The following is a 25,804-nucleotide window of genomic DNA, read 5'->3' as shown; positions in this document are numbered from 1 at the left end:
CCTCTGTATTTGTAGTGGGACACACTGACAGAGCGAGCGTCTTTCTAAAACTGAGAGAGGCGTTGATTGAGGGCTCGGGTTACAATCCGAATTGAGGGGCCATGGCGCTACGAAAGGGCACTGCTGCCACCCTGCACTCTGTGAGTAACTTGGAGGGTGAAGGGGGTTTGGAGAGGGGCAGTGGGGTTCACGTCCTGGAGTTGAGCTGGTGTCAGGCCAGTTTGTAACCATCTCTCCGTGGGAACCCAGGGTCTGGCAGCCGCAGCAGCTCTGCTCGGACTCAACTGGACCCCTCAGCTACTGCGGGCTGAGTTTCAGTGCAGCGCAGGCATGGGCTGAGTACAGCTCTGGACAAACGCTTAGCCTCACCCGAATGAATGAACTCATTTTGCTTCATGAAGTCTGTGTATTGACCCTGTGTATGGACACTGTGTATGACTCTGTGTATTGACACTGTGTGTGACTCTGTGTATTGACTCTGTGTATTGACCCTGTGTATTGACTCTTGACCCTCCCTCTCCAGGCTGATGCTTCTACAAGTTTACTCCGTGCTGCCCGCTCAGGGAATCTGGACAAGGCTCTCGAACACATCAAGAATGGAGTGGACATCAACTCAGCCAATCAGGTGAGAGGAGACGCCCTCACTGCAGACCAGAGCTGAGCAGCAGTCCATCAGTCACTCTCTCAATCCATCACTCCATGAATCAATCACTCTCTCAATCCATCACTCCATGAATCAATCACTCTCAATCTATCACTCTCTCAATCCATCACTCCATGAATCAATCACTCTCTCAATCCATCACTCCATGAATCAATCACTCTCAATCTATCACTCTCTCAATCCATCACTCCATGAATCAATCACTCTCAATCTATCACTCTCTCAAACCATCACTCCATGAATCAATCACTCTCTCAATCCATCACTGCATGAATCAATCACTCTCTCAATCCGTCACTCCATGAATCAATCACTCTCTCAAAGTAATCCATTACAAACCACCGGTCACTTCCCAAAGTAATCCATTACAAACCACCGGTCACTTCCCAGAGTAATCCATTACAAACCACTGGTCACTTCCCAAAGTAATCCATTACAAACCACCGATCACTTCCCAAAGTAAGGGAATGAAAGCCAAATGTGTTACTTTTGACCCTGAAGTTTTAAGCTGCAGTGTGACCCAGTGGTAACACCAGATCTTCTCCGGCAGTAGTTCTGTATAAAGGCATGATGCTACCATTGGTAGAACAGTACCATAGTGGGAGAATTTTCATAGTGTTAGTGTCACATGTTCATATTGCTAGTGTCACATGTTCTTATTGTTAGTGTCACATGTTCATATTTGCATACACTGCCTCATTGCAGTACCCTGGTTTCAGTCTCAGACAGACAGAGCTCTACCCGATCAGGACCGGTGTTCTGTGCACTATTTGTTTTTTGATTCCATTGTGTTGCCATTGGTGGCAATGCTGTGGTCCGCTGTGGCAGTGCTAGCTGGGGGTTCTTCAAGGTATATAAGAGTTGCATTGAAACATTAGTAGTTATTTCTATGAACCGGTTGATTCTGAGGTTTGAGCTGCTGGCACAGACACTGTGTTATCACTGAGCACAGCTGTAGATGTTGGAATTGAGCCAGGCACATGGGTGGGGGGGTGGAGACAGGCAGTGAACAGGACCCCTCCCTATCACCGGCTATCAATAATAAACACACAGGACCAGGGAGGGGGTCTGTCAACCTTCCAGCCCCGCCGGTCTATAGGGTTAACGCAGCGTGTGTAATACCTCAGATCTGCTGCTGGTGATTGCTGTAGTTTACTGGCAGGAGAAAGTGAGATGTGGGATTATGCGAGTCTCCTATTTCCAGTGCTCGTTGACTCTGACTCATCAAAACAAAACCGAAATCCATTCCAAGTCATTTTTAGTTTTTTCATACGACGATCAGCACATCTTACAATCAATACTGCTGTGATCTGCTAATGGTGCTGGGGAAGCCCCCTGGGGTTACATTGGGATCCCAGTTGGGTTTGAGGGAACATCTCTGTGTGGGGTGCTTACAGTGCGAGTTTGTATTGCACAGGGGTTTCCTGTGTAAAGAGTCTGTCTTGCCTCCTGAGCTGCTCTAGTCTGAAGATGTCACTTTGAGCCTCCTCTACTGCTGTGGAGGCAGCTTGAGTCCTCACATCTGGAGCGTCTTTGAGAGTGGAAACCCTGGACGGGACTGTGGAACTCTGCAGGGGGGAAAAACACTGAACATGACCATGGGACAGTGCCCCAGCAAACGCTGTGAATTGTATTGAAATGAATGATTGCTTTTCACTGCCATTTATTCAATCCAATCTCAGAAAATCACACGAGCTGCCGGAAGGGGCACGCGATTGGTCCTACTTCTTTGAAAAGCTTGATTTGAAGTCTCTGACTGGGCTCTGCAGACACTGGGAGTCTGACGCAGTCACAGGCACAGCCGCGGACATGCTTCGTGTGCAATTTCAACCACTTTCTATACTTGCAGGGAACCCAGGGAGGGCAGTCTTGATTGTAACCGGTCAGTCAGGATCTACCGCTTGAGCTGCTGTTTGCAACGCCCCCTTCAGGAGAAGTGGTGCAGTGCAGGTTCAGTGCTTGACAACAAACCACAAGAGAGTCTGGAAGGAAGAGAGAAAAAACTGCAAGAAAAACGCACAGGCAGCACTCCTGTGTCTGTCTGTCTGTCTGTCCCGCTATCAATGCTTTTTTGCTTTCTTTCTTGCCATCTGCAATATCTGTCTTTCTCTAACTGTCTATCTAGTGTCCTGTATGTAATTTCAGACTGTCTGTCTTCTAAATAATCCTTCATCTCCCAGCTAAGCAGCCAGCAACTCTTTCATCCTCCCCTCTCCCCTCTCCTCTCTCCCCTCACCGTCCTGACCCTCTCTCTTCCCCAGGCTGCCCAGCTCCTGCTCTGGGCTGGGGGATGGTAGATTGTGGTCTCCCATTGGCTGTGGAATATCAGTCCTGTGAGAAAGGTCCAACCTCACATGTCCTGTAATGCTCAAGGAGGGATATATGAGGTCAGACCTGTCCCACAGGGCTCGTATTCTCAATCCTGGAGGCTGGAACGTGCCATCGCCTCGCCATCATCACTTCACCCTCGCCACCATCCGGCCAGCCCCATCCACCCTGTGACTGTGATCCCATCATCACCCCAGTGTGTCACCCTGAAGAACCCTTAGCAGGCAGATACATCACCAGCATTAGGTGCCTACTTGCAGCAGCGGGAGGTTCAAAAGCGACCCTTCAAGCTCTTGTATCTCAGAGAACAACACTGAACACAGAAAAGGGGCTGATCTTCTATCTGCTCCAGACACGGGACAGGAAACCCCAAGAGAGCTGATCTCTTCACAGTGGTACATTTCAAGTTGGCTGTAACATTTTAGAAGTAGCTTGAACTCTGCAACTGTGTAAGAGCTGAAAACAATTAAAAAGGCTTAATTAAGCAAATTTATCAGTTCAGTTAAGGGTCTAGTTATGTAGTTGATATGAAAATCAGCAGACACAGGGGGTCCCCAGGACCAGGGTTGGGAAGCCTGCTCTAGAGTGTAAGACAGTCAGGGCATTAGACACACTGCCCCCTAGTGTATAACATAGTCAGGGCATTAGAGACAGAGTTGATTTGGGTAGAGCTGTGATGCAGTACTGGTTGATCTGGGTAGAGCTGTGATGCAGTACTGGTTGATCTGGGTAGAGCTGTGATGCAGTCAGGCTGGTGTCGTGTATTGATCAGCAGGGAGGCAGAATGTGTGTTTCTCCTTGAGCTATGAGTATCCAATGACCCTGCAGAGGCTGCTGTGAAATCAATCTGTCCGGGAGGCACAGTTTAGCGGCTTGAGTGTTCAAGCCTGGCTTCCAGGAAGAAGGGCTTTGCAAGGATCTGATACCTTCAAAACAAACACACACCTCAGTTAGAGCAAACAGCACAGCACAGCACAGCACAGACCAGCACAGACCAGACCAGCACAGTACAGACCAGACCAGCACAGTACAGACCAGCACAGCACAGCACAGCACAGCACAGCACAGCACAGCACAGACACAGCAGTCGCACACAAACAAGGTCGTTCTCCCACAACACAGTTTTGTAGCCGTGCAAAGCCCAGTCAGCACGTGTTCGTCGTGTCAGCACAGCACAGCACAGACCAAACCAGCACAGTCACAGCACAGCACAGTCACAGCACATGTTGTGTCAGACCAGAACAGCACAGCCCAGCAAAGCCAAGCACAGCACAGCACAGCACAGCACAGCACAGCACAGCACAGCACAGCACAGCACAGCATAGACCAGAACAGCACAGCACAGACCAGGACCAGACCAGACCCAGCACATCATAGACCTTCCATTTTGTGTTATAATGTAGATCTTTGGTTGCTGTAGCTCAGCTGGGTTTACAGTGGTGTTCAATGATTGAACTGCCTGCTGTATTCTGAACAGCTGTGCAATACACAGGACAATGCCTGCATGACTGCTCTAAAACCCCGGAGACCTTCTAGAGTTACTGTGTCCCCAATTATCCTGACTGTGTGACACACTGGGGGCTGCAATCCCCTGACTCAGTACATGACCATTGCATTGCAGTGCCCCTGTCTGTCTGCATTGCATTGCAGTGCCCCTGTCTCTCTGCATTGCCATTGCATTGCAGTGCCATTGCCTGCCTGTCTGTCTGCATTGCCATTGCAGTGCCCCTGTCTGTCTGCATTGCCATTGCAGTGCCCCTGTCTCTCTGCATTGCCATTGCAGTGCCCCTGTCTGTCTGCATTGCCATTGCAGTGCCCCTGTCTGTCTGCATTGCCATTGCAGTGCCCCTGTCTGTCTGCATTGCCATTGCAGTGCCCCTGTCTGTCTGCATTGCATTGCAGTGCCCTGTCTCTCTGCATTGCCATTGCAGTGCCCCTGTCTGTCTGCATTGCATTGCAGTGCCCCTGTCTCTCTGCATTGCCATTGCAGTGCCCCTGTCTGTCTGCATTGCATTGCAGTGCCCTGTCTCTCTGCATTGCCATTGCAGTGCCCCTGTCTGTCTGCATTGCATTGCAGTGCCCCTGTCTCTCTGCATTGCCATTGCAGTGCCCCTGTCTGTCTGCATTGCATTGCAGTGCCCCTGTCTGTCTGCATTGCATTGCAGTGCCCCTGTCTCTCTGCATTGCCATTGCAGTGCCACTGTCTGTCTGCATTGTACATTGCACTATAGTGCCCCTGTCTGTCTGCCTCTTGCTGTGTGCTCTGGCTGTGAAGATCTCTTATTGAGGGAGCGTTGTGCAGTGCAGGTGTGAACCAGTGGATCGTTGCAGCCTGGCGCTCTTGGCTGTATGGGTGAGTGATGTGCCCGCTGGCTGCCAGGCTAATGGCAGGGATTGATTGCACTGTGCTAGTAATGATGACAAGAACAAGGCACCTTTCACCCTCATCGATTAGGAGAGAGAAAGAGAGGGAGAGAGAGAGCGCTGGGCTGCATTCACAGAGCAGAGTGGGTCACCTTGAGACAAACCAAGAGAAACCCAACTCCGTCTTTGACTCTTTATTGACTGGTGCATGTCTGCGTGTCTGCCTGGGGCAGGGCGCGTGCCTGTGCTCAAGATGGTCCGGTCTGGTCTGGTTTGAAGTCTGCTCTCCTCTTGCTCCTCTCCCCAGAACGGGCTCAACGGGCTGCACCTGGCTTCCAAGGAGGGGCACGTCAAGATGGTGCAGGAGCTGCTGCACAATGGAATCACACTGGAGACCACCACCAAGGTGAGGGGAGAGGGAGAGGGGCCGGGGCGGAAGGGGAGGGGAGGGTAAGGGTGGGGCCGGGGAGGAGGGGCCCCCCCTTCTCCTCCACCCCACCCCGCCGGCCCCTGGAGGGTGGGGTGGGGAGGGAAATGACACGACACGAAAAAATAGGGAGGGAGGGGGTGGGGCCGGGTGGGGTGGGGGCCTGGAGGAGGAGAGACTTGGTGTGGGTAGGGGGGCCGGGGTACGATGTCAGGGATACCCTACAGAACTAGGAGGGAAGGAAAAGTGAAGAGCCTAGGGAGGATAGGAAGGGGCTAGGGAAGCGGGGGTGAGGGAGGGGGGAGGGGCTTGGGAGGAGAGGGGGGGTGGGGATGAAGGCTTGCATTACTTGCATTACTTTGCTGTGCTTTTATCATGGGATGGCTCAGCCGACGGGGTTAATGGTGTGGCATCTGTCTCCCGCAGAAAGGGAACACTGCCCTCCACATAGCAGCGCTGGCCGGGCAGGAGCAAGTGGTCACCGAACTGACCAACTACGGGGGCAACGTGAACGCACAGTCCCAGGTAGGGATGATCTGATCCTGTTTACTTACTTCCTTAGAAGATCTACAGCAGCAGCTCGAAATGATCCCAAAGTGCACCCCTGGCCTGCCCCTCACTGTTGAGTCCAAACGTCTGTCATTGAATTCGCTGCAGTTACTTTGGTATTTCTGAGCTGTCATCACCTGCCATGCTGATTAGTGTAGTAAAGCCTATTTATAATCATCTCCGCCGCCACGCCAAGGGAGCGCTTGTACTTAGAGACAGACCCGGGGCTTATATATCCACCCCAGTGCCAGTGCCAGTGTAACAGACTCCCTCTGCTCATCCACCCCAGTGCCAGTGCCAGTGTAACAGACTCCCTCTGCTCATCCACCCCAGTGCCAGTGCCAGTGTAACAGACTCCCTCTGCTCATCCACCCCAGTGCCAGTGCCAGTGTAACAGACTCCCTCTGCTCATCCACCCCAGTGCCAGTGCCAGTGTAACAGACTCCCTCTGCTCATCCACCCCAGTGCCAGTGCCAGTGTAACAGACTCCCTCTGCTCATCCACCCCAGTGCCAGTGCCAGTGCCAGTGTAACAGACTCACTCCCCTCTACATGGCTGCACAGGAGAATCACCTGGAGGTGGTCAAGTTCCTGCTGGAGAACGGAGCCAATCAGAACATAGCGACCGAGGTGAGACACGCCCCCCTCCACACTGCTGTGCGCGCGCGCGCGCGTGTGTGTGTGTGTGTGAGTGTCTCTAGAGAAGGAGGGAAGGATGAGTGAACAAGGAGAAAGAGTAAAGAGGAGGAAGGAAGAGCATGCGAAAGTGGAGGGAGGAATGAGAAAGGAAGGGAAAGAACGAAAGACGAAGGATGGAGAAGAGATGGAAGGTAGGGAAAGAAAGAAAAAGAAGACAGGAAAAGAAAAGGACGAATAAAAGCGAGAGAGCGGACTCTAACACTAGGGGGTGTGTGGAGACCGTTTGCGTCCCCCTGTCCCTATGCCTGTCCTCCATGTTTACTGTCTCCTCTGTCTGGGTCCTGGCAGGACGGCTTCACCCCGCTGGCCGTGGCTCTGCAGCAGGGCCATGAGAACGTGGTGGCTCTGCTCATTAACTACGGGACGAAGGGCAAGGTGCGGCTGCCAGCGCTCCACATAGCCGCGCGCAACGATGACACGCGCACCGCTGCAGTGCTGCTGCAGAACGACCCCAATGCAGACGTGCTCTCCAAGGTAGGAACCCAAACACCGCTCCATCCCGGGAAGAGATCTGTGAGCAAGGAGTCTGGAGAGATTCCTTCCCACTGCCTGCTTTCAGAGTTGCTGTGCTCCACTGACTCTAAGCAGAGTTTTTTTTTTTTTGCAGAATCTGATCCTGTTAGAATGGGCTTGGAATAATGTAGGAAAGTGTCCCTCAGACTCTGCACCCTGTGATGAACAGGTCAATGCAGAATTACAGTTTGGAGGTATATATAGACAGCGTGTAATGAAGCCAGTATTTGTAACCCAAACTTGGAGGCTCAGTGTGCCCCAGTGTCTTTTTCAGTTTGATTTTGTGTAACGTTATACCAACAGCTGCACATATTATTAAAGGGTAAGGTTCACTGCACTGCAAGGATATTCACCAAGATTACAGGGGAGATGTATTCAAAGTATAGGCTGTAGCACACAAAGCATGCAACTTTAAAATTCTGTATAGGAAGGTGCAATTTGACAAAAATGACAGATACGGCCTTATATTGAATACAAGGAATGTAAATGATCTTTTTCTTTCTTTCTTTCTTTCTTTCTTTCTTTCTTTCTTTCTTTCTTTCTTCTCTCATCTCCCTCCTCCCTCCTGTTCTCTCCCCCTCTCCCCCTCTCTCACTCTGTCCTCTCCTCCCCTCCCCTCTCTCGCTCTCTCTCTCACACACTCTCCCCCCTTCCATTCTTTCCCTCCCCCTCTTTCTCACTCTGTCCTCTCCTCCTTCCTTCCCCCTCTCTCTCTATCTCTCACCCCCTCCCTCCCGTTCTCTCCTCTCTCTCTCTCTCTCTCCTCTCTTTCCTCAGACTGGCTTCACCCCCCTGCACATCGCAGCTCATTATGAGAATCTGAATGTGGCTCAGCTACTGCTCAACAGAGGGGCCAGCGTCAACTTCACCCCTAAGGTAAGACATCGAGGGGTGCCCAGACCCCCGCCCCCACCCCCACACACACACTGGGGTCTCTGTTCAAACGAGAGCCATCATATCTGCAGGAGGGAAGGTTAAACAAGAATGAAACCGAATCCACACGGTTCTCCCAGATCCCCTGGTGCCTGCCAGCGTGTGCGACCCTGCTGATCTGTCTTCCTCCCCGGCTGTGTTTCAGAACGGCATCACCCCTCTGCACATCGCGTCCCGGAGAGGGAATGTGATCATGGTGAAGCTGCTGCTGGACAGAGGGGCGCAGATCGACTCCCAAACCAAGGTACCGCTCACATCTTACTGTCCCACCTGCACAGGGGGGGGGCACGGAGTCTCCTCAGCCCTGTAGAGTGATCCACACCACAGAGCAGATCATACTATTATTATTATTATTATTATTATTATTATTGTAAACAAGCACAGCACATTGTAGTTTTGCATAAGGACAGTGAAATCACTTCTGAGTGCTGCTGCTGTAAGTTCAGTCTTGTAATCCTGCTGGAATCCCAGAGTGAAATGAAGCCTCACTGTGTGTGACTGTCCGTGTGTCCGTGTGTCCGTGTGTCCATGCAGGATGAGTTGACCCCTTTGCACTGCGCTGCGCGGAACGGACACGCGAGAATCATCGAGATCCTGCTGGACCACGGGGCCCCCATCCAGGCCAAGACCAAGGTGACACACAAAGACATAACCACCCCAGACATGCACGCACACACACACTATCCCATGCGACATGCACTACGCATATGCGTGCACACACGCACACGCACACACTACCGCACACACGCACAGCACCAACACACGCACACGCACGCACATGCCGCACGCACATACGCACACGCACGCACGCACATATCACGCGAACGCACGCACACACACACACGCGCACATACACGCACACGCACGCACGCACGCACACACGCACACACACATATGCATTGGTGACGGTGCTTCTCTGTTCAGCAGTTTGTGAAGTCTCTCTCTGTCTCTGACTCTCTCTCTCTTCCTCTCGCTCTCCTCTCTCTCTCTCTGACTCTCTCTGCCCCTCTCTCTCCTCTCTCTCTCTCTCTCTCTCCTCTCTCTCTCTCTCTCTCTCTCTCTCCCTCTCTCTCTCTCTCTCTCGTTCACCTCTCTCTCTCTCTCTCTCACTCTTGTCTCTCTCCTCTCTATCTCTCTGACTCTCTCTCTCTCTGCCTCTCATTCTCCTCTCTCTCTCTCTCTCTCTCTCTCTCTCTCTCTCAGAACGGCCTGTCTCCCATCCACATGGCCGCGCAGGGAGACCACATGGACTGCGTGCGTCTGCTCCTCCAGTACAACGCAGAGATCGACGACATCACCCTGGATCACCTGACCCCACTGCACGTGGCAGCCCACTGCGGAAACCACCGCATGGCTCGAGTGCTGCTGGACAAGGGGGCGAAGCCCAACGCCCGTGCACTGGTCAGTGTGTGCAGCGAGATCACGCAGCGCTCAGCCTCCTATTAAACTCTGTCCTCTCTGACGACAGCCTCCTTCGCAGAGCTATTGCTTTTTATTATTGGATGAAGACCCTTCTCGCTTTGTTGTTGTATTATTTTTTGGGGGGATTTGAATGATCATTTCACATCCTGCCAAATTGCAATCCAACACATTTTTGAATGGCATTTATTCACTAGTATTTGCCTGTTTGACAGCAAGCCTCTGTCTGCCTGTTAGTTTCAGGGTTCGAAGCTCTGAATGCTGAATGCCGTGTGTAATTCAGCATGTTAACATTGTTCATCGGGTTTCATTCGACTTCATGAAGCAGAATGAGTTTGTTCTTTGGGGGAGAGTAACACTCTCTTGCCTCACTGCTGCTCTTGGGAAGCCCTGCGTTACCGTGTGCCATTGCTGTGCCTCTGGGAACGTTGTCCTGTGCTCCTGTCTTTCAGAACGGATTCACTCCTCTGCACATCGCCTGCAAGAAGAACCACATGAGAGTGATGGACCTGCTGCTGAAGCACTCGGCATCGCTGGAGGCTGTCACCGAGGTACTGGCACCCACAACAGCACAGGGGCAGGGGGCAGGGAGGGGCAGAACTCCTTTAATAGCAAGGGGGGGGCACACTAAACTATAACCACTATACAATATAATGTACATTTCCATATGTTGCAAACTCATGGGTGCTGGCAGGGTTGTGTGACTGACTGTATCTCTCTGGTGCTCTGTCTGTCTGTCTGTGTGCGTCTCTCTCTTTGTGTCTCCTCAGTCAGGTCTGACCCCTCTGCATGTGGCCTCCTTCATGGGACACCTCAACGTCATGAAGCTCCTGCTGCAGCGCGGTGCCTCCCCCAGCGTCTCCAACGTGGTAAGAGTCTCTGCATCGGCCATTCAAACAGCATTCAAAACACATTCACACCACATTCAAAATACATTCAAACAGCATTCAAAACACATTCACACCACATTCAAAATACATTCAAACAGCATTCAAAAGGCTTTCACACCACATTCAAACAGCATTCAAAACAGATTCAAACAATATTCAAATCATATTCAACCAACATTCAAAACACATTCAAACAGCATTCAAAACACTTTCAAACAGCATTCAAAACACATTCAAACAGTATTCAAATCATATTCAACCAACATTCAAAACACATTCAAACAGCATTCAAAACACTTTCAAACAGCATTCAAAACAGATTCAAACAGCATTCAAAACACATTCAAACAGCATTCAAAACACATTCAAACAGCATTCAAAACACATTCAAACAGCATTCAAAACACATTCAAACAGTATTCAAATCATATTCAACCAACATTCAAAACACATTCAAACAGCATTCAAAACACTTTCAAACAGCATTCAAAACAGATTCAAACAGCATTCAAATCACACGAGTCACTGGCTCAGGATCATGAGTCAGTTGACAAAATGCTTGGTTTGGTTTCATTCACGTCATCCAGGTGTTCACTGTTAGTAACTTGTTGTTTTGTGAGAATTGCGAACTAATTATAGCCAGCCAAAGTTATGGTATGGATTTATTGAAAGGTCTGATTTTATTGATTTATTTTTTGCTTTCAAATTTTTATTATTATTATTATTATTATTATTATTATTATTATTATTATTATTATTATTATTATTATTATTATTAGCCAGGACTACAGTAGTTGGACAACAACAATTGGAAACACCTGCAATATGTAGCATACACTTTTGTAGAAATGGCTCTTTTCTCTTCTTCATTTAACCCCTTGTTTTTGTTTTCTCTGTTTTCTCTTTTCCTTTTCTGCCCGCTCCCACCTCCATTCTCTCCTCTCTGATCTCTCTATCCTCTCCACTTTCCCCTCTCCCCTCTCCCCCCGCTCTCCGCTCTCCTCGAAATGGAGGATCTCTCTCCGCTCTCCGCTCTCCCTCTCACTCATCTCTCTCTCCTCTCTCCTCTCTTCCTCTCTCCTCTCCCCTCTCTCTCGCTCTCCCCTCTCTCCCTCTCTCCTCCTCCTCCTCTCCTCTCTCTCCTCTTCCCCTCTCCCCTCCCCTCTCCCTCTCTCCTCTCTCTCCTCTCTCCTCTCTCTCCCTCTCCCCTCTCTCCTCTCCCCCTCCTCTCTCTCTCCTCTCTCTCTCTCTCTCTCTCCCCTCCCCTCTCCTCTCCTCCCCCCCCTCTCCCTCCGTCTCTCCTCCCTCCCCTCTCCCCTCTCCCCTCCTCTGCTCTCCTCTCCCTCCCCTCTCCTCTCCTCTCTCCTCTCCTCCTCTCTCCCTCTCTCTCCCTCTCTCTCTCCTCTCTCTCTCCTCTCTTCTCTCCTCTCTCCCCTCTCTCCTCTGCCCTCTCTCCTCTCTCCTCTCCTCTCTCCCCTCTCCCCTCTCCCCTCTCCCCTCTCTCCTCTCTTCTCTCTCCTCTCTCCTCTCTCTCCTCTCTCTCCTCTCCCCCCGTCCCTCTCCACTCCCCTCCCCTCCTCCTCTCCAGAAAGGAGGGAGAGGGAGAGAGGGGAGAGGGGGAGAGGGGATAAGGAGATTCTCCGGGCTCGATCCTCCCGCTCTCCCCCTCTCCCCTCCCTCTCCCCTCCCCTCTCTCCCCCCCCCTCCCCCCTCTCCTCTCCTCTCTCCCCCTCTCCGCTCTCCTCTCTCCCCTCACCTCTCTCCTCCTCTTCGCTCTCCCCTCTCCTCTCTCCCCTCCGGCACACAGAAAGTGGAGACCCCTCTGCACATGGCAGCGCGCGGGGGGCACGCGGAGGTGGCCCAGTTCTTACTCCAGAACAAGGCCCAGGTTGATGCCAAGGCTAAGGTACAGCTCCCACCACCCCCTCCGCTAGGCCAGCCTCAGCTCTGCCGTGGCTTGAGTTTCCATAGCATGCTGGGAATGCAGAGGACTGCAGTGGAATTACTGGTGCTAATAAAAGAGATGAACAGAAGTGACAAGCACTCTCTCCCCTGCCTGCCTGCCTGCCTCTAACAGGGATCTCTAACACATAACTTTGTGCCAGTCTAGCAGAGCCGCCCCCTATCATCCTGCTCTGTTCTTTAACAAGACTGGCTGCTAACTCGCCCTGCTGCACCAGTAGGCTAAAAAAATACCCTTCTGCACATCAACAACTGCTGGTAATCAGACCCTAAGGGTTTGAAGGGAGCGGAACCCTGGAAATGAACGGTGAGCGCCCTCTTGCGGTGGCAAGCTAGGACTGCGGCACTCTTCATTGTCATTCCTTTCAACCAAAGAAAAAACGATTCAGGCGCGTTTTTTCTCTGTTAAATTTCTCTTCGGAGAGCTCAAATGCACGCGCCTTCATTTAAAATAGATGCAGAAATACACGAATGCATTTTATGGGAAGTTAAAACGAAAACTCTTGTGCTAAAAGTTATTTAAATAAATTAGATTTGAAGTCGTCATGAAAATGTGATGATGCTCTTAAAGATCGATGGCGATATTAATAACCGCATTTTAAAAAGTCTTGATCAGGGTGTCCCACGATTCCTGTCAGTCGTCTAAATATCCGAAAGCCGGATTGACTTCTGCTGTGCATTCAGTAGAAAGACTTGCTCTACAACCTGAGAATTTCAACCCTTAGCTGTTTCGTTTCCTCCTAGCTGTGTTCTCTAACGTTGCTTAGGAGTGTCTTTACTCTGGGCTGCTCTATCCTGATCTCTGATTGCCGTAACTTACCGAGCTCAGGATTCATATTCATCTGCTTCGAAAGACGACTTGGTGAGGCAGTTCAAAGAATGACCACCGGGGGGCGTGCCACTAACTCCTGCTTGAATGCGCTTCTGTTCAAACGACGTTTCTTCTATTTGATAAACTGCTAGCTGGAATGAGCAGTACCCCTATGAAACATGTATGTATGGAGTGCAGGACAAATGGGTTTGATTCATGATGTTGTGTAGTTTTTTTTTTTATTTGTTGATTTTTTCGACATGTTTCAGCAAGGAAAGAAAGCATGAGTTTAATGAATGTTTAATCGTGGCTTGCAGTATTAAAGCCGCCAATCGATCTGCTGTTGCATGGCTAAGAGACTCGGTGCTGGAGCGCAGTGACCGTGACCCTCTGTCTCCTCTGGGCAGGATGACCAGACCCCTCTGCACTGCGCCTCACGGATGGGGCACAAGGAGCTGGTGAAGGTGCTGCTGGAGCACAAAGCCAACCCGAACTCGGCCACCACGGCCGGGCACACGCCCCTGCACATCGCGGCCCGCGAGGGCCACGTGGCCACCATTCACATCCTGCTGGACGGAGGGGCTCAGCAGGCACGCATGACCAAGGTGAGCCACGGCCTTACCCTCTGAGGTGCCGGTGTCCTCCGGGCAGATCAGTTGCAAAGCTTTATAACACACAGCATACTTCAAGAATGTTTCGATGGTTTATTTAAAATGTATTTTATAACGAAAAACACATTCTTAAAATAAACTCATAGCTTTGTGAACAGGGCCTGTAGCACTGTGCTCTGTGACCGTTTCACTCTCTCTCTTTCACTCCCTCCCTCGCTCTCACTCACTCTCTCTCTTCGTTTCCAGAAAGGGTTCACACCTCTCCACGTGGCAGCAAAGTACAATAAATTGGAAGTGGCGGAACAGCTGCTGGAGCGAGACGCCAACCCCAACGCATCGGGCAAGGTGAGGGACCAGCGGGGCCACAAGGACAAGAGCTGAAGGGCTGACAAGGAGGCAGCGTGGCTCTAGTGTTAGAGCTGAGAGACTGGGAGGGAGGGAAGCAGTGTGGCTCTAGTGGTTAGAGCTGAGGGACTGGGAGGGAGGGCAGTGTGGCTCTAGTGGTTAGAGCTGAGGGACTGGGAGGGAGGCAGTGTGGCTCTAGTGGTTAGAGCTGAGGGACTGGGAGGGAAGCAGTGTGGCTCTAGTGGTTAGAGATGAGGGGCTGGGAGGAAGACAGTGTGGTCTAGTGGTTAAAGCTGGGAGACTGGGAGGGAGGCAGTGTGGCTCTAGTGGTTAGAGTTGAGGGACTGGGAGGGAGGCAGTGTGGCTCTAGTGGTTAGAGCTGAGGGACTGGGAGGGAGGCAGTGTGGCTCTAGTGGTTAGAGCTGAGAGACTGGGAGGGAGAGAGGCAGCGTGGCTCTAGTGGTTAGAGCTGAGTATTCACAGGGTTTGTGTTTGATTGTCTCACAGAACGGACTGACCCCTCTCCATGTGGCTGTGCATCACAACCACCTGGAAATAGTGAAGCTCCTGCTCAGCAAGGGAGGCTCCCCACACAACAGCGCTCGGGTAAGCCAGACAACAGCACCCCCTGTGTGCAGCCCAGGGTCTGAGTGAGTCAGGGATGGAGGAATTGGGAGGTAACTCTTATACAAGTTTATATTAAAAAAAAAAAAAAAAATGTTTCAAACAGTACTTTCACTGTTTAGCTAAGCAGAGCACTGTTATAGTAGTAAACAAGCAGGTGAAAAAGCACATTCGCAATAAAACAGCCTCCAGCAGCTGGCTTTGTGCTTTCTCTTCATTGCTGGCCGCAGAGCACGGGGGTTGCTGCATTTTACAGTGACAGCTGGCCAGTAGAGGGAGCAGTAATGTAAAGGGAATCTGTGGGAGGAATCGCAGTGCCAGTGAAAAGTGAATAGCAGGAGAGTGCAATGAAAGGCTGAAGAGGGCGTGCTGGGGGCCGGCTCAGCCTGTCTGCATTTTGAAGACACTGTGTCAGGATACAGACTCCAAGCAGCTGGATCTGAGCCGTGCACAGAGGGCTGTGTGGAGGTGAAGCAGGCAGACGGTCCCCCGCGCGGCGCCACGTGACGCTTGAGGTCTAAATCCAAGACTTTCTTTTTCCAGCAGAGTGCACCAGAGAGCTGTTAGGGATTTAATTATATACACTGCATGTGTGTGTGTGTGTGTGTGTGTATTCTCAGAATGGCTGCACCCCGCTCCTCTCTGTGCTGTGTCTGAGTTGCTATGTTGACAGTGCTCTCTCTCTCTCTCTCTCAGAACGGCTACACTCCGCTCCACATCGCCTCCAAGCAGAACCAGCTGGAGGTGGCCGGAAGCCTGCTGCAGTTTGGAGCCTCAGCTAACTCAGAGTCCCTGCAGGGGGTGACCCCGCTGCACCTGGCAGCGCAGGAGGGGCGCCCCGACATGGTGGCCCTGCTCATCTCCAAGCAGGCCAACGTCAACCTGGGCAACAAGGTAACTGGGGCAGCCCGGGACCCAGGGGGAGGTGAGGGGACTGGAGGGAGCAGGGGGAGGTGAGGGGAGGAAGCAGGGGGATAGATTTGTGCTAGTTCAGCTGAGTTATAGCATTAATCTACTTTGCTTTTATACATTCTCTCTCTCTCCCCCTCAGAGCGGGCTGATTCCTCTTCACCTGGTGGCTCAGGAGGGTCACGTTCCCATCGCAGACATGTTGGTGAAGAAGGGGGCCTCGGTCTGCGCAGTGACACGGGTGAGACCTGCATGCGCACATGCAGACACGCACCCTCACACCCGCACACGCACCCTCTCACACTGCACATAGCACACACGCACCCTCTCACACACTGCACATAGCACACTGCGCACACGCACCCTCTCACACTGCACACAGCACAGACCACACTCTCCCTAACCCTACCCCTAACCCTCTACCTACCCTACCAGGATGTTCATCCTCCCTACCCTAGCTGTCTGTTATATGAAGGTGTAAAGAAACATTTTCAGTGGGTTGAGTTCTGTGCGTTACTGTGTACCAGTTATGGAAAAGTTTGAATTAGGACCCGGTCCAGCTGTGACCCCCGGGAGGCCCTCGTCTCACTGCTTGCGTCTCCTTCCAGATGGGCTACACCCCGCTCCACATCGCCTGCCACTACGGGAACATCAAGATGGTGAGGTTCCTGCTGCAGCAGCAAGCCAACGTGAACGCCAAGACCAAGGTAAGGAGGCTTCTCCAGTGAGCGAAACGCACAGGCTTGCTGCAGTCCACGACACCAGCGCTGACAGCATGGGGGTGCATGGAGGGGTGCGGGCGTCTGGCTGTCACGATCCTCTGAGCTGTGCCTGCCGGTGACTCTGAAACACTGCAGTGCTGGTGAGGCAGCAGAGGAGCCAAAGTCAACGCTGTCTGCTTGCTCCGTGCCCCTCGCTGGGGGCGAGTCTTAAACCTGTATTTTAATGTCATAGTGAGACGTTGGATTGACATCAGGAGACAGAAATGATATCATGCCGTTTAACTGAAGATTTAATCTTTCCATTTTTAAACGTTTTGAACTAGCTTGTGCAAGCTCCCGGTGCCCTGTTAAACTCACCTGTGCATGGAGAGCGAGTTGTGTGATGTGTCTGTCTGTTTGTCTGGCAGGTGGGCTACACCCCCTTGCACCAGGCGGCACAGCAGGGACACACAGACATCGTGACGCTGCTTCTGAAACACGGGGCGTCCCCCAACGAGATCACCTCGGTGAGTCCCTGCGCCCCACCCACGCGTCCAAGACAAGGCTGGGAATGAGAAACGGCCGTCTGACCCACCAGGGCCCTTCTTAGCACACCGTTCTCCCCTACTTTTAATTAAAAACACAGAAAAGTATTAAATGAAACAAAACAAGCCTGTTGATTAGTGTGTTCATTTCACAAGTAAAAAAACCCTTTCCCTAACCTTTGTTGAGGGATTATAAAACCTGCTTGTAAGTGCATTGTCTTTCCCTAGATCTACCTTTCGAGCTGCCACTATGCACGTTGGGATATGTAGTTTAATCAGAGGTTGTCCCGGGACTACAATCCCACAATGCACTGTATTTGTAAGAGCAAAGTAAAATCAACTCGTTTAACCTCAAACTAATGTTTAAGGTCCTAGCATGCAAGTTCTTTGTTGCTGCCTTGACAGCTGTGGCCGAAAAGTTAGCATCACCCTCTATAGAGAGTGAACTCATTGTGCTTCAATGTGCTGAATGAGACCTGCTGATTTTAATGTTATGTTAACGTATTGAATTACACACCACTTTGTAGTTTTCCAGATACTTCTTGACAAAAAATTGAAAAATGTTTTAGAAATCTGAATACTGTACCACTAGTGTGGCTTCCGGGTGACTTTTACGACGTCATTTTGTAGTTTATTTGATTACATAATGTGAAATAAAATATCGAAATGATGTTCCGTTCAAATGACGTTGCAGAAAAAAAAACTGCAGGTGATGCTAAACTCGTGTCCTGCACCCAGGTCATGTGATAAAGCTGCTTCCTCTTCCTGTCCTGTAGGTGGGCACCACAGCCCTGGGCATCGCCAAGCGCCTCGGCTACATCTCCGTCAGCGACGTGCTGAAGCTGGTAACCGAGGAGAAGACCCCCGTGGTGAGGCTGAACTTGAACCCCTGACCCCTCACAGTGCCACCTGTTCAGGAAGCCCATTACAGGCCTGATATGGACAACAGCCAGCTCCCGTTTAACAGCAAAACTACAAGTGTTTGCTTTGCAGTCCATCAGTCCCTCGTCTTCTGTGTAGAGATCTGTTGTTTGTTAATGTTTAAAGAGCAAATGCAAAGTCAAAGAATAGAAAATAAAACCGCAGTAGCTAACGCAAGCTTTGTGAAAGCGCCCTGCGATTCTATCTCGTGCAGCACATGTGCGCACGATCGATGGCATTGCAGCCCTGCCATCGCCCTGGTTAACTGCTACAATGCTGTGCGCCTGCAGTCTGGTTCAGACTGTAAGGGAAGCCGCTGTTTGAAATGGAGATCTGTTATGAAGGATCCGGCTCGCATGTTGGATTGCAAAGCTTGGCACAGGGGAAAGATGCGATTCCATCTTGAAGAGCTGTCTTTTAACAAACTCTTTGTGTGTGTGTGTGTTTCAGAGCACCACTGAGAAGCATCGCATGAGCTTCCCAGAGACAGTGGACGAGGTTCTGGATGTTTCAGAGGACGAAGGTGAGAGTGTGGGTGTGGGGGTGGGGTGCTGGAGATTTCAATTTGTTTTATTAAAATTTAACAAATTATTCATTCAGAATATATATATAATATATATATATATCTATATATATATATATATATATATATATATATGTGTGTGTGTGTGTGATATATTCTGCCTACCTTAATATTTGAAACGCTTCATAATATTTGCATTGGGATAGCAGATCTGCTTCTTCTGCAGTAAAACAAGACTGTACAGTTTGGAGAATGTGGACGTCACAAAGGGTCCCATTGACAGCACAGCAGGGTCCTCCTGCCTCCTGTGTGAGCCTTTCTGTATACAGTGTGAGCTGCAGGATGGTGCTGCTGCACGGCTTTGCCTGTTTGACTGCAGACGGCAATGCTAGTATTGTGTGAGGGCCCTCACGTTGTCTTCACTTCCACAGCTCCAGACAAACGTTTTGCATCACCTAGAATTCTAGGATTGTTAAAAAAAAATATATATATATATATATATATATATATATATATATATATATATATATATATATATATATATATATGGACATAATTTAAGATATTCTATTTAATCATGCAGTCAGAGAAACTGCTAAAAGTCTAGTATTTCTTTCAGATTTTTTCGTCGAGTATATGGTAAACTACAAAGCGGCTGTGTGCAATTCAATATGTTAACGTCACGTCATTCAGCAGCTTTCGTTCGACTTTATGAAGCAAAACGGGTTCTTTCTGTAGGGTGGTGATGCCAGAGCTGTAAGAGCGTGCGGGATTGCCTCAGTGTTGTGTCCAGGTTTAGATAGCGGTGAATACCCAGCCATCCACACACACTGCTGCTGGAGGTTTCTCACCTGGAGGAGCTGGGCGGCTGTCAGTAATAATCTGCTGTCTGTTTCTATCTCCGCCTGTGGTGAAAACTAAACCCTGGTTTTCTTGCTCTTTTTAGGGATTGCACAGCTAACTCTAGGTATGAAAAGCCCTTTCTGCATTGTTTCAGTAGGTTTTAGTGACTTCATTTCAAGCTCTTTCCTCGCTCAGAGTTCCTGATCCATGTGCATGTTCTGTAACCCACTCTTCTCATGCGGATCGCAGCTCAGCGTGGGAGTGAGGGAGTGGGTGAGTGCGCATGTGAGTGGATGTGTGAGTGAGTGTGTGAGTGAGCGAGTGTGTGTGTGAGTGGCTGTTCTCTACGGAAAGCTTTCAAACAGCAGGTGTTGAGTTTGTAGAGTAAAATTTAAAAAGCACACGGCTGACTTCAGTGCAGGATCCTTGCTTTCTAAAAGCAGTCAGTCTCGTTACCCGTTTAGAAACTTTGAATTAACAGTGCGGTTTCATTAACAGACGGATTTGGGCAGTTCAGTGTCAGTCTAAGTTATCATTAGCATCCACCAACAGAGGAAGCAACAGAAAAGAAAAAAAAAAAACAACCTTTTCTTGTAATTAATAAAAGGGCTGCAGGATAAACGAGCTGGAAACTGAAGCGTGGCACACTGGGAACGGCTAACGTTTTAAAATCAAGAACAGGATTTCCCGGCTGTGATTTGACATGCTGCTTCTGCCCTCTGCTGGTAGTGACAGTGGTTGCAACGCTGCTGTAGACAGACACAGCAAAGAGAACTCCTTTCTAAATTCCTACTCACTTTGTATAGAGAGCGACCTGAGCTATACGAGTTAGGGATGTATAGCGCAAGTATACTGCCCCCTTCCTATATACTGTGTAACCCATTCAAACACGCAGAAATACATTAGCCTCGGCTTTTTAAAAGAGCGTGCTAATCTGAGAGCGTTTCCCTTAATGAAGTTGCTGTCGCTCAGTCCCTCAAAGGTATTTAGGATTAATATTACATTCTCATGCATTTTACTAAACCTGCATATTCATGCTTACTAATATCACGTCCATCTGCCTGTCTGTTTGTCTCTCTGTCGGCGAGTCTACCCACACGGTGATGTCATGAAGTGTTTCAGGATAACGAAAAGCCTGGGTTTAATTTTGGTTTGCGTTTTGTTTTGTTTTCAAATCATTTTGTTTTGTGATAAAATAACCCAGCCACAGCGCACTGTTAAAGCTATTGTAACCCTTAGCAGCCCTCTGTTTGATTTACGTCCAGAAGCGCTAGAGAGACGCTTCGTTTCCAGTTCTGCACTCCCGGATTCTCAAGTGCTGCTTTATTCTGTTGTCTGACTGTTTGGGTGGTGGTGTATTGTTTTTTTTAATTCAGTAAGAAAAGTTTTGCATGTCGACTCGCATTATGACTCTGATTTGGCCTGGGAAGTTGTGTCGTGTCATTTTTACTTTACGCATCATTTACCCGTCTGTGCGGAGGTCGGGTTTTCCATGGGAGACACAGCAAGCGGCTGCTGTCCTGCTAAAGTATCTGTCTCAGATCTTGCTCTAGTGCACGCATGGGAAGTCCTCAGTAAGTTGGCAATGCCTCTGTCATTGCAGTGCGTCCTGCACTTTGCAAACGCGCTTGCTCAGAAACAGCTGCGTTAACGTAGTTTTTCTTTTAGCGCTGAAGTCCGCTCTGTGGCTAGTACTGCTCACTGGGTAAGTAAAACAACAGCACCCTTTTTTTTTCTCTCATAAGTGTTACTGTATATTTACAGTTGAAATCTTGAAACCAAAATGAAACGTGGAGGAGGAGACGAACACTTCATGGCGTTTCAATGCTGCATGCTGTGGTCCCGTCTTTAGCCCCGTGTCGTTGTCTGTAGCCGTGAGGTCCGCCTAGATGTTTAGCCCTGTGATGTGTGTGTATCTGTCTCTCGTTTGGAAGTTGCTGTGTAGATTTTGTTGGTCTCCAGTGATTGGCTCAAAAGTAAAAGCAGCTCATGAATAATGTATTTCTAGGGGCGGGGCTTTCTGGGGAGGAAGGACCACCAACCCACACTTCACAGACTAGATCGGACACTGCCTGCAAAACACATTCTGCAGACCAATAGATATGTCAGGATTTCTAGATAGAACAGATCCTGGGGAAAAAAATCCCTCCATATATACCATCAATATCTCAGCACACCTGCAGAGAAATCTGATTCGGTTTACAGGATAGAGACATCTGATGTGCTAGATAAAGCATAATAACAATTACACCATAGATATCCTGTGAAGAACTAGACCTCCTGCCAAAAACATTCGGTAGACCAAAGACATCCCTTGGGTGCTAGATAGGACTCCTCCTGTGGATTGATACTCCAGAATACACGAGATACCTCTTCGCAAAACTCTGCTGAGGCCACAGAGATCTGTATATGAGACAGGGAACACATTCCAGACCATTGAGATCCAAGAATCACTAGATAGGACACTGTGCAGAAGACATGGATATCTTCAAACTCCACTGAATAGTTAAAGCTCATTACAGTTTATAAAAACTTGGTTGAATCCGTTTTTCAAGCGCACAATAATGAAACAAATCGGTTTTTGATCAAATATCTAGCCGTCTTCGGGGGTCTTGATTGTTCTGAGCGCATGTATCTAGGCGGTTCCTCCCGTTAGAACTGCGCCGATGCAGTCCCTGCCGTGTCACTCTTCGAGCTGCGCGGGATGCTCGCAAAAGAGCGTTAATGACGGACTTGTTTGTTAAAACTCACAAAATGAGGGAGCATGCATTCATACCATGGCACCTATAACTCACACCCGTCACTCAAGTACCATCTGGGGCCCTCCAATTCGCTGCACGTGTTGCTTCTGGTCCTGAGCCCCTGGCGAGCCCCTGCGTCTCGGCCAGGCCTGCGTGTCTCTGTCTCTCTGTCTGACAGCTCTGTGCTCTGCAGGAGAGGAGCTGCTGGGAGGAGATGGAGCTAAATACATGCAGCTGGATGACCTCAAGGACCAGGATGATGACTTCCTGTCCCCCAAGAAGACTCTGGAGAGCGGGCTGGTCACAGCGTAAGGATCACGGGGGGGGGCTCCTTGAGTATAGCGTCACACTGACACCTTCAGAAGGAGGTCTGACACAGCGCTCACAGGTTCACTGCAGAGTCTGATCTCTTTGAAAAGTCCCGCGGCCCTCGGGCAACGGGTATTACTAACAGTTTATCATTCATTAAAATCCCTCTTGCTGTTGACCCTTTAGAAAAGTTTACCATCGTGAAAACAGAGGCATAAAATAACCAACAGAAAAGCCCAGAGATAAAAACAGGGCAAGCTGTGGTACATGCACTGTGAACGACAACATCTCCGCGGTAAGCGTGTAGAAGGGTCTGTTTAGCATTGCTCAGAATCACGAAAGAGATCTAGTCCGTACTAAACAGATTGCTTTGCTGTCCTTGTTTGTCTGTTTGTTGCCTGGCCAGTGACTCGGGCATCTCATTCCAGCGTTCAGCAGCGTGCTAAGGGCATTGTCGTTACTTTCACAGGCCATATTCCCCGATCCTTCCCAGAATCCCCTGCGTCTCTCCAGAAACGGTCATTCTGAAAGAACAGGATATAGTTCATATGGAGCAGGTATTTGACACTGCACTCTATACTAATGATATTATTATTATTATTATTATTATTATTATTATTATTATTATTATTATTATTATTATTATTATTATTATTATTATTATTAATAATAAAATGTGTGTGTTGTGGTTTGTTCTTTTGTTTCTGCTTTGCGATGCTTTTGTGTAAATGTAATTAATACATTAGAAAGTGCATGGCACAATCCTGTCTGTTGATTCACAGCACAGGATAGAGAATCATCTTGTACTGCTCTGGCCAAAAGTTCTGCATCACCAAGAATGTCGGGCTTGAGATGATCATTTAAAAAAAACAAACTACATGAATATAATTTAGATCTTTCATTAAACATCATGTAATCAAGTGAGTTTCTGATAATTTTTCAAGTGCTTGGGAGCACTCCAAAGCGGTGTGTGGTTCAATATGACGTTATTCAGCAGGTTTCACTGTATGAAGCAGAATGGATGTGGAGTTCTAACTGGAAAGGGTCTCCGTCTGCCCAGAACAGAAAGCCTCTCCCTCTCTCCCTCTCTCTCTTCTCTCTCTCTCTCTCTCTCTCTCTCTCTCTCTCTCTCTCTCTCTCTCTCTCTCTCTCTCTCTCTCTCTCTAATATTATTACCATCGCTAAGTAGGTCCCTCATTTCTGTAATGTTAAAGATGAATTGCATGTTTTAAATGTTTTTTTCATTTTTTTTTTAGCCCTCCCGAGAGAGGTCCTGTGATGAGCGCAGAGACATTGAAAACACGTGAGTCAAACGAAAAGCAGGATCCCTGAGAAGCAGCGCCAGAGAGTGAGGACTCCAACTCCCAGAAGCCTCCACACTCTGCCCATTGCTGCTTTTCCTGTCACTCACATGTCGTCAGTGTCTCTGCATTCATCATGTGACCGCTCTCATGCAGGAGGGGAAAGGGTCATGGCTGTAGTTCTCATTGGAGGAACGGATATGGGGGAGGGGGGTGCTCCCGAGCGGCGCATCGGCGGTTCGAGTCCAGGCTCTTCCACAGCCGACCGTGGACGGGAGCTCCCAGGGGGCGGCGCACAATTGGCCGAGCGTCGCCCCGGAGGGGAGGGATCAGGTCGGCCAGGGTGTCCTTGGCTCACCGCGCACCTGCAGGCCAGCGTCGGAGGACAGTGCAGCTCTGGGTTGGCTGCACGGCGGGCCTGCAGAGTGAAAGCGGTTGGCTGATGGTACACGTTCTGGAGGACAGCGTGCGTTCGCCTTCGCCGCTCCTGAGACAGCGTTGGGGTGGTGGCTGTGAGCTGAGACTAAAAAAATACAATTTGACATTTCAAACTGGGAGAAAAACCAGTAAACAAATAAATAAATAAACTAGTTTACCATGTCCTGTGTGTCTTTCATATCGGGGAAACGAAGCGTCAGCAATATGAACTGGGTAGAACGATCCCAGATCTCCGTCGTTTCCAAAGACTTTCCCTTGTGAAGCATGGCTGCTGTTTATTAGCTTGACTGGGATCTGCAGACACTGGCTTGTCCCTGTGTGAGGTTCCCCCCTCTGCTTGTTTTCAACAGCAAATCCCGATGCACCCCCTGCCCAAGGAATACGATGAGGACTCGCTGATCCCCAGCAGCCCAGCCACAGAGACCTCGGACAACGTGAGCCCCGTGGCCAGTCCCATACACACTGGGTGAGAGCTACACGCTGCATGGCGGGGGGGGGTGGTGGCAGTTATTTACACCGAATTAAGCAGAACACCAATTTGATCGCTTGAATACTTCAAGTGAATTAAAGGGCTACTTCACAGACAGTGGATCCCTTTAATCCTTTGTGCAAATGTGCTTTGCATTTGAGCGAGAGTCACGGGGTGCAGATGCTTGTTTTCGTTAAAGGCGATTCGTCGCCCCGACGGGATCGCTCACATTGCTTGCTGAGTCGCGGTGTGTGCTGCTTCCCTGTTTCCCTGGCAGCTTCCTGGTCAGTTTCATGGTGGACGCTCGTGGAGGGTCGATGCGCGGCAGTCGGCACAACGGTCTGCGAGTGATCATCCCGCCCCGGACCTGTGCAGCCCCCACCCGCATCACCTGCCGCCTCATCAAACCGCAGAAACTCCCCACCCCGCCCTCCCTGGTGGAGGGGGAGGGGCTGGCCAGCCGCATCATATCCCTGGGGCCGGCTGGAGCACACTTCCTGGGGTGAGTGTGTAGTGAGGGCCGTGCACAACCTCTGTGCTGTGTCTCTGTGCTGTGCTGTGTCTCTGTGCTGTCTCGCTGTGCTGTGCTGTGTCTCTGTGCTGTCTCGCTGTGCTGTGTCTCTGTGTTGTCTCGCTGTGCTGTGCTGTGCCTCTGTGCTGTGCTGTGTCTCTGTGCTGTCTCGCTGTGCTGTGCTGTGTCTCTGTGCTGTCTCGCTGTGCTGTATTGCTGTGTCTCTGTGCTGTGCCGCTGCGCTATGTTTTGACTATGATGTCTGCTGCTGTTGCAGGCCTGTGATTGTGGAGATCCCTCACTTTGCCTCTCTGGGCCAGGGGGATCGAGAGCTGGTGGTCCTGCGCAGTGAGAACGGCTCCACCTGGAAGGAGCATCGCAACAAATATGGAGAGGACCTGCTGGAGACCATCCTGAACGGCATGGACGAGGGTGAGCGCTGACCCAAACACTCG

At 50.0% G+C, this 25,804-nt stretch overlaps 1 protein-coding gene across 6 annotated transcripts in view; it reads left to right on the top strand.

Annotated features, from left to right (window-relative positions):
• LOC121303092 (ankyrin-1-like) overlaps window positions 1-25,804 on the top strand; it is a 52,847-nt gene that overhangs the window by 6,496 nt on the left and 20,547 nt on the right. For 4 of the 6 annotated variants that reach the window (XM_041233533.1, XM_041233536.1, XM_041233535.1 and 1 more), the window contains exons 1-24: window positions 6,876-6,961; window positions 7,319-7,504; window positions 8,321-8,419; window positions 8,622-8,720; window positions 9,011-9,109; window positions 9,680-9,877; window positions 10,348-10,446; window positions 10,666-10,764; window positions 12,593-12,691; window positions 13,966-14,163; window positions 14,416-14,514; window positions 15,022-15,120; window positions 15,835-16,032; window positions 16,190-16,288; window positions 16,656-16,754; window positions 17,177-17,275; window positions 18,070-18,162; window positions 18,665-18,737; window positions 19,684-19,704; window positions 22,515-22,629; window positions 23,100-23,214; window positions 24,720-24,835; window positions 25,116-25,340; window positions 25,627-25,781. In XM_041233533.1, coding sequence (XP_041089467.1) covers window positions 6,884-6,961; window positions 7,319-7,504; window positions 8,321-8,419; window positions 8,622-8,720; window positions 9,011-9,109; window positions 9,680-9,877; window positions 10,348-10,446; window positions 10,666-10,764; window positions 12,593-12,691; window positions 13,966-14,163; window positions 14,416-14,514; window positions 15,022-15,120; window positions 15,835-16,032; window positions 16,190-16,288; window positions 16,656-16,754; window positions 17,177-17,275; window positions 18,070-18,162; window positions 18,665-18,737; window positions 19,684-19,704; window positions 22,515-22,629; window positions 23,100-23,214; window positions 24,720-24,835; window positions 25,116-25,340; window positions 25,627-25,781 — 2,860 coding nt within the window. In that variant the 5' untranslated portion in view covers window positions 6,876-6,883. Of the gene's footprint in view, window positions 1-523; window positions 626-5,663; window positions 5,763-6,209; window positions 6,309-6,859; window positions 6,962-7,318; window positions 7,505-8,320; window positions 8,420-8,621; window positions 8,721-9,010; window positions 9,110-9,679; window positions 9,878-10,347; window positions 10,447-10,665; window positions 10,765-12,592; window positions 12,692-13,965; window positions 14,164-14,415; window positions 14,515-15,021; window positions 15,121-15,834; window positions 16,033-16,189; window positions 16,289-16,655; window positions 16,755-17,176; window positions 17,276-18,069; window positions 18,163-18,664; window positions 18,738-19,683; window positions 19,705-22,514; window positions 22,630-23,099; window positions 23,215-24,719; window positions 24,836-25,115; window positions 25,341-25,626; window positions 25,782-25,804 lie in introns of those variants that run through there. The other 2 variants (XM_041233538.1, XM_041233531.1) reach the window with 2 other exon arrangements.

Source organism: Polyodon spathula, chromosome 31 (genome assembly GCF_017654505.1).
Source record: "Polyodon spathula isolate WHYD16114869_AA chromosome 31, ASM1765450v1, whole genome shotgun sequence".
Classification (NCBI taxonomy): domain Eukaryota; kingdom Metazoa; phylum Chordata; class Actinopteri; order Acipenseriformes; family Polyodontidae; genus Polyodon; species Polyodon spathula.
This window is presented reverse-complemented; position numbering and strand designations above follow the sequence as displayed.